The 12,756-nt window shown below is 43.9% G+C and overlaps 1 protein-coding gene across 1 annotated transcript in view; it reads left to right on the forward strand.

Moving 5' to 3' along the window:
* Positions 1 to 12,756, forward strand: part of LOC142907824 (UDP-glucuronosyltransferase 3A1-like) — a 146,006-nt gene that overhangs the window by 50,687 nt on the left and 82,563 nt on the right. The window contains exon 6 of the mRNA XM_076057641.1: positions 11,970 to 12,192. Coding sequence (XP_075913756.1) covers positions 11,970 to 12,192 — 223 coding nt within the window. The remainder of the gene's footprint in view (positions 1 to 11,969; positions 12,193 to 12,756) is intronic.

Genomic DNA, 12,756 nt, shown 5'->3' on the forward strand with positions numbered 1-12,756 from the left:
TCTCTCTGTGTTTCTATGAGTATCTATGTGTCTCCATGTGTCTCTATGTGTCTCTATGTGTCTCTCTGTGTTTCTATGAGTCTCTCTGTGTCTCTATGAGTCTCTATGTGTCTCTATGTGTCTCTATGTGTGTCTATGTGTCTCTATGAGTCTCTCTGTGTCTCTATTTGTCTCTATGTGTCTCTCTGTGTCTCTATGTGTTTCTATGTGTCTCTCTGTGTCTCTATGTGTTTCTATGAGTCTCTCGGTGTCTCTATGTGGCTCTACGTGTCTCTATGTGTCTCTATGTGTCTCTATGTGTGTTTATGTGTCTCTATGTGTCTCTCTGTGTCGCTATGTGTCTCTCTGTGTCTCTATGTGTCTCTCTGTGTTTCTATGAGTCTCTATGAGTCTCTATGTGTCTCTATGAGTCTTTATGTGTCTCTATGAGTCTCTCTATGTCTCTATGTGTCTCTATGAGTCTCTCTGTGTCTCTATGTGTCTTTATGTGTCTCTATGAGTCTTTCTGTGTCTCTATGTGTCTCTATGAGTCTCTCTGTGTCTCTATGTGTCTCTATGAGTCTCTATGAGTCTCTCTGTGTCTCGCTGTGTCTCTCTGTGTCTCTATGTGTCTCTATGAGTCTCTATGTGTCTCTATGTGTCTCTCTGTGTTTCTATGAGTCTCTCTGTGTCTCTATGAGTCCCTATGAGTCTCTCGATGTCTCTATGTGTCTCTATGTGTCTCTATGTGTCTCTCTGTGTCTCTATGTGTCTCTATGTGTCTCTGTGTCTCTCTGTGTCTCTATGTGTCTCTCTGTGTTTCTATGAGCCTCTCTGTGTCTCTATGTGTCTCTCTGTGTTTCTATGAGTCTCTCTGTGTCTCTATGTGTGTCTATGTGTCTCTATGTGTCTCTATGAGTCTCTCTGTGTCTCTATTTGTCTCTATGTGTCTCTCTGTGTCTGTATGTGTTTCTATGTGTCTCTCTGTGTCTCTATGTGTTTCTATGAGTCTCTCTGTGTCTCTATGTGGCTCTACGTGTCTCTATGTGTCTCTATGTGTCTCTATGTGTGTTTATGTGTCTCTATGTGTCTCTCTGTGTCTCTATGTGTCTCTCTGTGTCTCTATGTGTCTCTCTGTGTTTCTATGAGTCTCTATGAGTCTCTATGTGTCTCTATGAGTCTTTATGTGTCTCTATGAGTCTCTCTATGTCTCTATGTGTCTCTATGAGTCTCTCTGTGTCTCTATGTGTCTCTATGAGTCTCTATGAGTCTCTCTGTGTCTCGCTGTGTCTCTCTGTGTCTCTATGTGTCTCTATGAGTCTCTATGTGTCTCTATGTGTCTCTCTGTGTTTCTATGAGTCTCTCTGTGTCTCTATGAGTCCCTATGAGTCTCTCGATGTCTCTATGTGTCTCTATGTGTCTCTATGTGTCTCTCTGTGTCTCTATGTGTCTCTATGTGTCTCTGTGTCTCTCTGTGTCTCTATGTGTCTCTCTGTGTTTCTATGAGCCTCTCTGTGTCTCTATGTGTCTCTCTGTGTTTCTATGAGTCTCTCTGTGTCTCTATGTGTGTCTATGTGTCTCTATGTGTCTCTATGAGTCTCTCTGTGTCTCTATTTGTCTCTATGTGTCTCTCTGTGTCTCTATGTGTTTCTATGTGTCTCTCTGTGTCTCTATATGTTTTTATGAGTCTCTCTGTGTCTCTATGTGGCTCTACGTGTCTCTATGTGTCTCTATGTGTCTCTATGTGTGTTTATGTGTCTCTATGTGTCTCTCTGTGTCTCTATGTGTCTCTCTGTGTCTCTATGTGTCTCTCTGTGTTTCTATGAGTCTCTATGAGTCTCTATGTGTCTCTATGAGTCTTTATGTGTCTCTATGAGTCTCTCTATGTCTCTATGTGTCTCTATGAGTCTCTCTGTGTCTCTATGTGTCTTTATGTGTCTCTATGAGTCTCTCTGTGTCTCTATGTGTCTCTATGAGTCTCTCTGTGTCTCTATGTGTCTCTATGAGTCTCTATGAGTCTCTCTGTGTCTCGCTGTGTCTCTCTGTGTCTCTATGTGTCTCTATGAGTCTCTATGTGTCTCTATGTGTCTCTCTGTGTTTCTATGAGTCTCTCTGTGTCTCTATGAGTCCCTATGAGTCTCTCGATGTCTCTATGTGTCTCTATGTGTCTCTATGTGTCTCTCTGTGTCTCTATGTGTCTCTGTGTCTCTCTGTGTCTCTATGTGTCTCTCTGTGTTTCTATGAGCCTCTCTGTGTCTCTATGTGTCTCTCTGTGTTTCTATGAGTCTCTCTGTGTCTCTATGTGTGTCTATGTGTCTCTATGAGTCTCTCTGTGTCTCTATGAATCTCTCGATGTCTCTATGTGTCTCTATGTGTCTCTATGTGTCTCTCTGTGTCTCTATGTGTCTCTCTGTGTTTCTATGAGTCTCTCTGTGTCTCTATGAGTCTCTCTGTGTCTCTATGTGTCTCTATGTATCTATCTGTGTTTCTATGTGTCTCTATGTGTCTCTTTGTGTTTCTATGCGTCTCTCTGTGTCTCTATGTGTCTCTCTGTATCTCTATGTGTCTCTATGTGTCTATGTGTCTCTATGTGTCTCTCTGTGTCTCTATGTGTCTCTCTGTGTCTCTATGTGTCTCTCTGTGTCTCTATGTGTATCTCTGTGTTTCTATGAGTCTCTCTGTGTCTCTATGTGTGTTTATGTGTCTCTCTGTGTCTCTCTGTGTCTCTATGAGTCTCTATGTGTCTCTATGAGTCTCTCGATGTCTCTATGTGTCTCTATTTGCCTCTATGTGTATCTATGTGTCTCTCTCTGTCTCTACGTGTCTCTCTGTGTCTTCATCTGTCTCTATGTGTCTTCATGTGTCTCTCTGTGTCTCTATGAGTCTCTCTGTGTCTTCATCTGTCTCTCTGTGTCTTCATGTGTCTCTCTGAGTCTCTACATGTCTATCTATGTGTCTCTATGAGTCTCTATGTGTCTCTACGTGTCTCTATGATTCTCTATGTGTCTCTCTATGTGTCTCTATGTGTCTCTGTGTCTCTATGAGTCTCTACGTGTCTCTCTATGTGTATCTCTGTGTCTCTACGTGTCTCTCTATGTCTCTATGTCTCTCTATGTGTCTCTATGTGTCTCTACTTGTCTCTATGATTCTCTATGTGTCTCTATGTTTCTCTATGCGTCTCTATGTGTCTCTATCTGTCTCTCTGTGTCTCTATGAGTCTCTCTGTGTCTCTATGAGTCTCTCTGTGTCTCTATGAGTCTTTATGTGTCTCTCTGTGTCTCTATGTGTCTCTATCTGTCTCTCTGTGTCTCTATGAGTCTCTCTGTATCTCTACGTGTCTCTATGTGTCTCTATGAGCCTCTACGTGTCTCTATGTCTCTCTACGTGTCTCTATGTGTCTCTATGTGTGTCTCTCTATGTGATCATGTGTCTCTCTGTGTCTCTATGAGTCTCTATGTGTCTCTATGTGTCTCTATGAGTCTCTCTGTGTCTCTATGAGTCTCTCGATGTCTCTATGTGTCTCTATGTGTCCCTATGTGTCTCTCTGTGTCTCTATGTGTCTCTCTGTCTCTCTGTGTCTCTATGAGTCTCTATGTGTCTCTATGTGTCTCAATGTGTCTCTCTGTGTCTCTATGAGTCTCTATGTGTCTCTATGTGTCTCTCTGTCTCTCTGTGTCTCTATCAGTCTCTATGTGTCTCTATGAGTCTCTCGATGTCTCTATGTGTCTTTATTTGTCTCTATGTGTCTCTATGTGTCTCTCTCTGTCTCTACGTGTCTCTCTGTGTCTTCATCTGTCTCTCTGTGTCTTCATGTGTCTCTCTGTGTCTCTATAAGTCTCTCTGTGTCTTCATCTGTCTCTCTGTGTCTTCATGTGTCTCTCTGAGTCTCTACATGTCTCTCTATGTGTCTCTATGAGTCTCTATGTGTCTCTACGTGTCTCTATGGTTCTCTAACTGTCTCTCTATGTGTCTCTATGTGTCTCTGTGTCTCTACGTGTCTCTATGAGTCTCTACGTGTCTCTCTATGTGTCTCTCTGTGTCTCTACGTGTCTCTCTATGTCTCTATGTCTCTCTATGTGTCTCTATGTGTCTCTATGTGTCTCTACGTGTCTCTCTGTGTCTCTCTGTGTCTCTACGTGTCTCTATGAGTATCTCTGTGTCTCTATGAGTCTCTCTGTGTTTCTATGTGTCTCTATTTGTCTCTATGTGTGTCTATGTGTCTCTATGTGTCTCTCTGTGTCTCTATGTGTCTCTCTGTGTCTCTATGTGTCTCTCTGTGTTTCTATGAGTCTCTCTGTGTCTCTATGTGTCTCTCTGTGTTTCTATGAGTCTCTCTGTGTCTCTATGTGTCTCTATGTGTCTCTATGTGTCTCTCTGTGTCTCTATGAGTCTCTCGATGTCTCTATGTGTCTCTATGTGTCTTTATGTGTCTCCCTGTGTCTCTATGTGTCTCTCTGTCTCTCTGTGTCTCTATGAGTCTCTATGTGTCTCTATGTGTCTCTCTGTGTCTCTATGAGTCTCTATGTGTCTCTATATGTCTCTCTGTCTCTCTGTGTCTCTCCATGTCTCTCTATGTGTCTCTATGAGTCTCTATGTGTCTCTACGTGTCTCTATGATTCTCTATGTGTCTCTCTATGTGTCTCTATGTGTCTCTGTGTCTCTGTGTCTCTACGTGTCTCTATGAGTCTCTACGTGTCTCTCTATGTGTCTCTCTGTGTCTCTACGTGTCTCTCTATGTCTCTATGTCTCTCTATGTGTCTCTATGTGTCTCTATGTGTCTCTACGTGTCTCTCTGTGTCTCTCTGTGTCTCTACGTGTCTCTATGAGTCTCTCTGTGTCTCTATGAGTCTCTCTGTGTCTCTATGTGTCTCTATGTGTCTCTATGTGTGTCTATGTGTATCTATGTGTCTCTCTGTGTCTCTATGTGTCTCTCTGTGTTTCTATGAGTCTCTCTGTGTCTCTATGTGTCTCTATGTGTCTCTATGTGTCTCTATGAGTCTCTCTGTGTCTCTATGAGTCTCTCGATGTCTCTATGTGTCTCTATGTGTCTCTATGTGTCTCTATGTGTCTCTCTGTCTCTTTGTGTCTCTATGTGTCTCTATGTGTCTCTATGTGTCTCTATGAGTCTCTATGTGTCTCTATGTGTCTCTCTGTCTCTCTGTGTCTCTATGAGTCTCTATGTGTCTCTATGAGTCTCTAGATGTCTCTATGTGTCTCTATTTGTCTCTATGTGTCTCTATGTGTCTCTCTCTGTCTCTACGTGTCTCTCTGTGTCTTCATCTGTCTCTCTGTGTCTTCATGTGTCTCTCTGTGTCTCTATGAGTCTCTATGTGTCTCTACGTGTCTCTATGATTCTCTATGTGTCTCTCTATGTGTCTCTATGTGTCTCTGTGTCTCTACATGTCTCTATGAGTCTCTACGTGTCTCTATGAGTCTCTCTGTGTCTCTATGTGTCTCTATGTGTCTCTATGTGTGTCTATGTGTATCTATGTGTCTCTCTGTGTCTCTATGTGTCTCTCTGTATTTCTATGAGTCTCTCTGTGTCTCTATGTGTCTCTATGTATCTCTATGTGTCTCTATGAGCCTCTCTGTGTCTCTATGAGTCTCTCGATGTCTCTATGTGTCTCTATGTGTCTCTATGTGTCTCTCTGTGTCTCTATGTGTCTCTCTGTCTCTCTGTGTCTCTATGAGTCTCTATGTGTCTCTATGTGTCTCTATGAGTCTCTATGTGTCTCTATGTGTCTCTCTGTCTCTCTGTATTTCTATGAGTCTCTATGTGTCTCTATGAGTCTCTAGATGTCTCTATGTGTCTCTATTTGTCTCTATGTGTCTCTATGTGTCTCTCTCTGTCTCTACGTGTCTCTCTGTGTCTTCATCTGTCTCTCTGTGTCTTCATGTGTCTCTCTGTGTCTCTATGAGTCTCTCTGTGTCTTCATCTGTCTCTCTGTGTCTTCATGTGTCTCTCTGAGTCTCTACATGTCTCTCTATGTGTCTCTATGAGTCTCTATGTGTCTCTACGTGTCTCTATTATTCTCTATGTGTCTCTCTATGTGTCTCTATGTGTCTCTGTGTCTCTGTGTCTCTACGTGTCTCTATGAGTCTCTACGTGTCTCTCTATGTGTCTCTCTGTGTCTCTACATGTCTCTCTATGTCTCTATGTCTCTCTATGTGTCTCTATGTGTCTCTATGTGTCTCTACGTGTCTCTCTGTGTCTCTTTGTGTCTCTACGTGTCTCTATGATTCTCTATGTGTCTCTATGTTTCTCTATTTGTCTCTATGTGTCTCTATCTGTCTCTCTGTGTCTCTATGAGTCTCTCTGTGTCTCTATGAGTCTCTCTGTGTCTCTATGAGTCTCTATGTGTCTCTCTGTGTCTCTATGTGTCTCTATCTGTCTCTCTGTGTCTCTATGAGTCTCTCTGTATCTCTACGTGTCTTTATGTGTCTCTATGAGCCTCTACGTGTCTCTATGTCTCTCTACGTCTCTCTATGTTTCTCTATGTGTGTCTCTCTATGTGATCATGTGTCTCTCTGTGTCTCTATGTGTCTCTATGTGTCTTCATGCGTCTCTCTGTGTCTCTACGTGTCTCTATGTGTCTCTCTGTGTTTCTATGAGTCTCCCTGTGTCTCTATGTGTCTCTCTGTGTTTCTATGAGTCTCTCTGTGTCTCTATGTGTCTCTATGTGTCTCTATGTGTCTCTATGAGTCTCTCTGTGTCTCTATGAGTCTCTCTGTGTCTCTATGAGTCTCTCGATGTCTCTATGTGTCTCTATGTGTCTCTATTTGTCTCTCTGTGTCTCTATGTGTCTCTCTGTCTCTCTGTGTCTCTATGAGTCTCTATGTGTCTCTATTTGTCTCTATGAGTTTCTATGTGTCTCTATGTGTCTCTCTGTTTCTCTGTGTCTCTATGAGTCTTTATGTGTCTCTATGAGTCTCTAGATGTCTCTATGTGTCTCTATTTGTCTCTATGTGTCTCTATGTGTCTCTCTCTGTCTCTACGTGTCTCTCTGTGTCTTCATCTGTCTCTCTGTGTCTTCATGTGTCTCTCTGTGTCTCTATGAGTCTCTCTGTGTCTTCATCTGTCTCTCTGTGTCTTCATGTATCTCTCTGAGTCTCTACATGTCTCTCTATGTGTCTCTATGAGTCTCTATGTGTCTCTACGTGTCTCTATGATTCTCTATGTGTCTCTCTATGTGTCTCTATGTGTCTCTGTGCCTCTGTGTCTCTACGTGTCTCTATGAGTCTCTACGTGTCTCTCTATGTGTCTCTCTGTGTCTCTACATGTCTCTCTATGTCTCTATGTCTCTCTATGTGTCTCTATTTGTCTCTATGTGTCTCTACGTGTCTCTCTGTGTCTCTCTGTGTCTCTACGTGTCTCAATGATTCTCTATGTGTCTCTATGTTTCTCTATTTGTCTCTATGTGTCTCTATCTGTCTCTCTGTGTCTCTATGAGTCTCTCTGTGTCTTCATCTGTCTCTTTGTGTCTTCATGTGTCTCTATGAGTCTCTACATGTCTCTCTATGTGTCTCTATGAGTCTCTATGTGTCTCTACGTGTCTCTATGATTCTCTATGTGTCTCTCTATGTGTCTCTATGTGTCTCTGTGTCTCTGTGTCTCTACGTGTCTCTATGAGTCTCTACGTGTCTCTCTATGTGTCTCTCTGTGTCTCTACATGTCTCTCTATGTCTCTATGTCTCTCTATGTGTCTCTATGTGTCTCTATGTGTCTCTACGTGTCTCTCTGTGTCTCTCTGTGTCTCTACGTGTCTCAATGATTCTCTATGTGTCTCTATGTTTCTCTATTTGTCTCTATGTGTCTCTATCTGTCTCTCTGTGTCTCTATGAGTCTCTCTGTGTCTCTATGAGTCTCTCTGTGTCTCTATGAGTCTCTATGTGTCTCTCTTTGTCTCTATGTGTCTCTATCTGTCTCTCTGTGTCTCTATGAGTCTCTCTGTATCTCTACGTGTCTTTATGTGTCTCTATGAGCCTCTACGTGTCTCTATGTCTCTCTACGTCTCTCTATGTTTCTCTATGTGTGTCTCTCTATGTGATCATGTGTCTCTCTGTGTCTCTATGAGTCTCTATGTGTCTCTATGTCTCTCTGTGTCTCTATGTGTCTCTATGTGTCTTCATGCGTCTCTCTGTGTCTCTACGTGTCTCTATGTGTCTCTCTGTGTTTCTATGAGTCTCTCTGTGTCTCTATGTGTCTCTCTGTGTTTCTATGAGTCTCTCTGTGTCTCTATGTGTCTCTATGTGTCTCTATGAGTCTCTCTGTGTATCTATGAGTCTCTCGATGTCTCTATGTGTCTCTATGTGTCTTTATGTGTCTCTCTGTGTCTCTATGTGTCTCTCTGTGTCTCTATGAGTCTCTATGTGTCTCTATGTGTCTCTATGTGTCTGTCTGTGTCTCTATGAGTCTCTATGTGTCTCTATATGTCTCTCTGTCTCTCTGTGTCTCTACATGTCTCTCTATGTGTCTCTATGAGTCTCTATGTGTCTCTACGTGTCTCTATGATTCTCTATGTGTCTCTCTATGTGTCTCTATGTGTCTCTGTGTCTCTGTGTCTCTACGTGTCTCTATGAGTCTCTACGTGTCTCTCTATGTGTCTCTCTGTGTCTCTACGTGTCTCTTTATGTCTCTATGTCTCTCTATGTGTCTCTATGTGTCTCTATGTGTCTCTACGTGTCTCTCTGTGTCTCTCTGTGTCTCTACGTGTCTCTATGAGTCTCTCTGTGTCTCTATGAGTCTCTCTGTGTCTCTCTGTGTCTCTATGTGTCACTCTGTGTTTCTATGAGTCTCTCTGTGTCTCTATGTGTCTCTATGTGTCTCTATGTGTCTCTATGAGTCTCTATGTGTCTCTATGTGTCTCTCTGTGTCTCTATGTGTCTCTCTGTCTCTCTGTGTCTCTATGAGTCTCTATGTGTCTCTATGTGTCTCTATGTGTCTCTCTGTGTCTCTATGAGTCTCTATGTGTCTCTATGTGTCTCTCTGTCTCTCTGTGTCTCTATGAGTCTCTATGTGTCTCTATGAGTCTCTAGATGTCTCTATGTGTCTCTATTTGTCTCTATGTGTCTCTATATGTCTCTCTCTGTCTCTACGTGTCTCTCTGTGTCTTCATCTGTCTCTCTGTGTCTTCATGTGTCTCTCTGTGTCTCTATGAGTCTCTCTGTGTCTTCATCTGTCTCTCTGTGTCTTCATGTGTCTCTCTGAGTCTCTACATGTCTTTCTATGTGTCTCTATGAGTCTCTATGTGTCTCTACGTGTCTCTATGATTCTCTATGTGTCTCTCTATGTGTCTCTATGTGTCTCTGTGTCTCTGTGTCTCTACGTGTCTCTATGAGTCTCTACGTGTCTCTCTATGTGTCTCTCTGTGTCTCTACATGTCTCTCTATGTCTCTATGTCTCTCTATGTGTCTCTATGTGTCTCTATGTGTCTCTCTTGTCTCTCTGTGTCTCTCTGTGTCTCTACGTGTCTCTATGATTCTCTATGTGTCTCTATGTTTCTCTATTTGTCTCTATGTGTCTCTATCTGTCTCTCTGTGTCTCTATGAGTCTCTCTGTGTCTCTATGAGTCTCTCTGTGTCTCTATGAGTCTCTATGTGTCTCTCTGTGTCTCTATGTGTCTCTATCTGTCTCTCTGTTTCTCTATGAGTCTCTCTGTATCTCTACGTGTCTTTATGTGTCTCTATGAGCCTCTACGTGTCTCTATGTCTCTCTACGTCTCTCTATGTTTCTCTATGTGTGTCTCTCTATGTGATCATGTGTCTCTCTGTGTCTCTATGAGTCTCTATGTGTCTCTATGTCTCTCTGTGTCTCTATGTGTCTCTATGTGTCTTCATGCGTCTCTCTGTGTCTCTACGTGTCTCTATGTGTCTCTATGTTTCTCTATGTGTCTCTACGTGTCTCTATGTGTCTCTACGTGTCTCTATGTGTCTCTATGTGTCTCTATGTGTCTCTCTGTCTCTATGTGTCTCTACGTGTCTCTATGTGTCTTTCTCTATCTTCATCTGTCTCTCTGTGTCTCTATGAGTCTCTCTGTATCTCTACGTGTCTCTATGTGTCTCTATGAGCCTCTACATGTCTCTATGTCTCTCTATGTGTCTCTATCTGTCTCTATGTGTCTCCACGTAGACCCTGGACTCTCTGCTCTCTGGCCCTTACTCTCGCGGCTTCGTCCTCGTCTCCCTGGGCTCCATGGTCTTCATGAGTCTCTCTGTGTCTCTCTCTGTCTCTATGTCTCTCTACGTGTCTGTATATCTCTCTACGTGTCTCTCTGTCTCTATGTGTCTCTATGTGTCTCTACGTGTCTCTATGAATCTCTCTGTCTCTATATGTCTCTCTATATGTCTCTATGTGTCTCTGTGTGTCTCTACGTGTCTCTCTATATGTGTCTCTACGTGTCTCTCTACGTGTCTCTCTACGTGTCTCTACGTGTCTCCACGTAGACCCTGGACTCTCTGCTCTCGGGCCCTTGCTCCCCCGGCTTGTCCTCGTCTCCCTGGGCTCCATGGTCTTCATGAGTCTCTATGTGTCTCTATGTGTCTCTCTGTGTCTCTATGTGTCTCTCTGTGTCTCTCTGTCTCTCTCTGTGTCTCTCTGTGTCTCAATGTGTCTCTATGTGTCTCTATGTGTCTCTCTGTGTCTTTCTGTGTCTCAATGTGTCTCTATGTGTCTCTATATGTGTCTCTACGTGTCTCTCTGTGTCTCTCCGTGTCTCTATGTGTCTCTATGTCTCTCTATGAGTCTCTCTGTGTCTCTCTGAGTCTCTCTCTGTCTCTCTGTGTCTCTATGTCTCTCTACGTGTCTCTATGTCTCTCTATGTGTCTCTGTGTCTCTCTGTGTCTCTCTGTGTCTCTATGTGTCTCTATGAGTCTCTACGTGTCTCTACGTGTCTCTACGTGTCTTCATGAATCTCTCCGTGTCTCTATGTGTCTCTACGTGTCTCTATGTCTCTCTATTAGTCTCTATATGTCTCTACGTGTCTCTCTGTCTCTCTGTGTCTCCACGTAGACCCTGGACTCTCTGCTCTCTGGCCCTTGCTCTCGCGGCTTCGTCCTCGTCTCCCTGGGCTCCATGGTCTTCATCAGTCTCTATATGTCTCTCTATGTGTCTCTGTGTCTCTCTGTGTCTCTACATGTCTCTATGTGTTTCTACGTGTCTTCATGAATCTCTCCATGTCTCTATGTGTCTCTACGTGTCTCTATGTCTCTCTATGTGTCTCTATGGGTCTCTACATGTTTCTCTATGTGTCTCTATTAGTCTCTATGTGTCTCTACGTGTCTCTCTGTCTCTACGTGTCTCTACGTGTTTCTCTATATCTCTCTACGTATATCTCTGTCTCTACGTGTCTCCACGTAGACCCTGGTCTCTCTGCTCTCTGGCCCTTGCTCTCGCGGCTTCGTCCTCGTCTCCCTGGGCTCCATGGTCTTCATGAGTCTCTATGTGTCTCTATGTGTCTCTATGTCTCTCTGTGTCTCTATATGTCTCTCTATATGTCTCTACGTGTCTCTATGAGTCTCTACGCGTCTTCACGTGTCTCTATGTGTCTCAATGTGTCTCTGTCTCTCTACGTGTCTCTCTATATCTCTCTATATCTCTCTACGTGTCTCTCTGTCTCTACGTGTCTCCACGTAGACCCTGGACTCTCTGCTCTCTGGCCCTTGCTCTCGCGGCTTCGTCCTCGTCTCCCTGGGCTCCATGGTCTTCATGAGTCTCTATGTGTCTCTACGTGTCTCTATGTCTCTCTATGTGTCTCTGTGTCTCTCTGTGTGTCTCTCTGTCTCTATGTGTCTCTATGTGTCTCTACGTGTCTCTATGAATCTCTCTGTCTCTATATGTCTCTCTATATGTCTCTACGTGTCTCTATGAGTCTCTACGTGTCTCTACGTGTCTCTATGTGTCTCAATGTGTCTCTATGTCTCTCTACGTGTCTCTCTATATCTCTCTATATCTCTCTATATCTCTCTACGTGTCTCTATGTGTCTCTACGTAGACCCTGGACTCTCTGCTCTCTGGGCCTTGCTCTCGCGGCTTCGTCCTCGTCTCCCTGGGCTCCATGGTCTCGTCGGTCTCCGACGAGCGTCTGCTGGGCGAGATGAGCGCCGCCCTCTCCCGCCTGGCTCCGCTCTGCGTCCTCTGGCGCCACGCCGACTGCACGTGGCCCAGGGGAGGCAACGTGCACGTCGCTGATTGGCTGCCTCACAACGATCTCATGGGTGACTCTCTCTCTCTCTTCGTTCGTTCGTTCGGTCGTCCGTCCGTTCACTCGTTCGCTCGCTCGTTCACTCACTCATTCGCCAACTCAACCGCTCGTTCGTTCACTCACTCATTCGCCAACTCAACCGCTCACTCGTTCACTCGGTCGGTAGTCCGTTCACTCGTTCGCTCACTCATTCTCTCACTCATTCACTCACTCATTTGCTAACTCAACACTCACTCAGTCACTCGGTCAGTAGTCCGTTCACTCATTCTGTCACTCATTCTCTCACTCATTCACTCACTCATTTACCAACTCAACACTCACTCATTCACTCGGTCGGTAGTCCTTTCACTCATTATCTCACTCATTCACTCACTCATACACTCACTCATTCACTCACTCATTCACGAACTCAACACTCACTCGTTCACTCGGTCGGTAGTCCGTTCACTAGTTCGCTCACTCATTCTCTCACTCATTCACTCACTCATTCACTAACTCAACACTCACTCATTCACTCAGTCGATAGTCCGTTCACTCATTCTGTCACTCATTCTCTCACTCATTCACTCACTCATTT

The sequence above is a fragment of the Petromyzon marinus genome, chromosome 83, assembly GCF_048934315.1.
Source record: "Petromyzon marinus isolate PM22_M1 ecotype Great Lakes invasive population chromosome 83, UKy_Petmar_22M1.pri1.0, whole genome shotgun sequence".
NCBI classification, from domain to species: domain Eukaryota; kingdom Metazoa; phylum Chordata; class Hyperoartia; order Petromyzontiformes; family Petromyzontidae; genus Petromyzon; species Petromyzon marinus.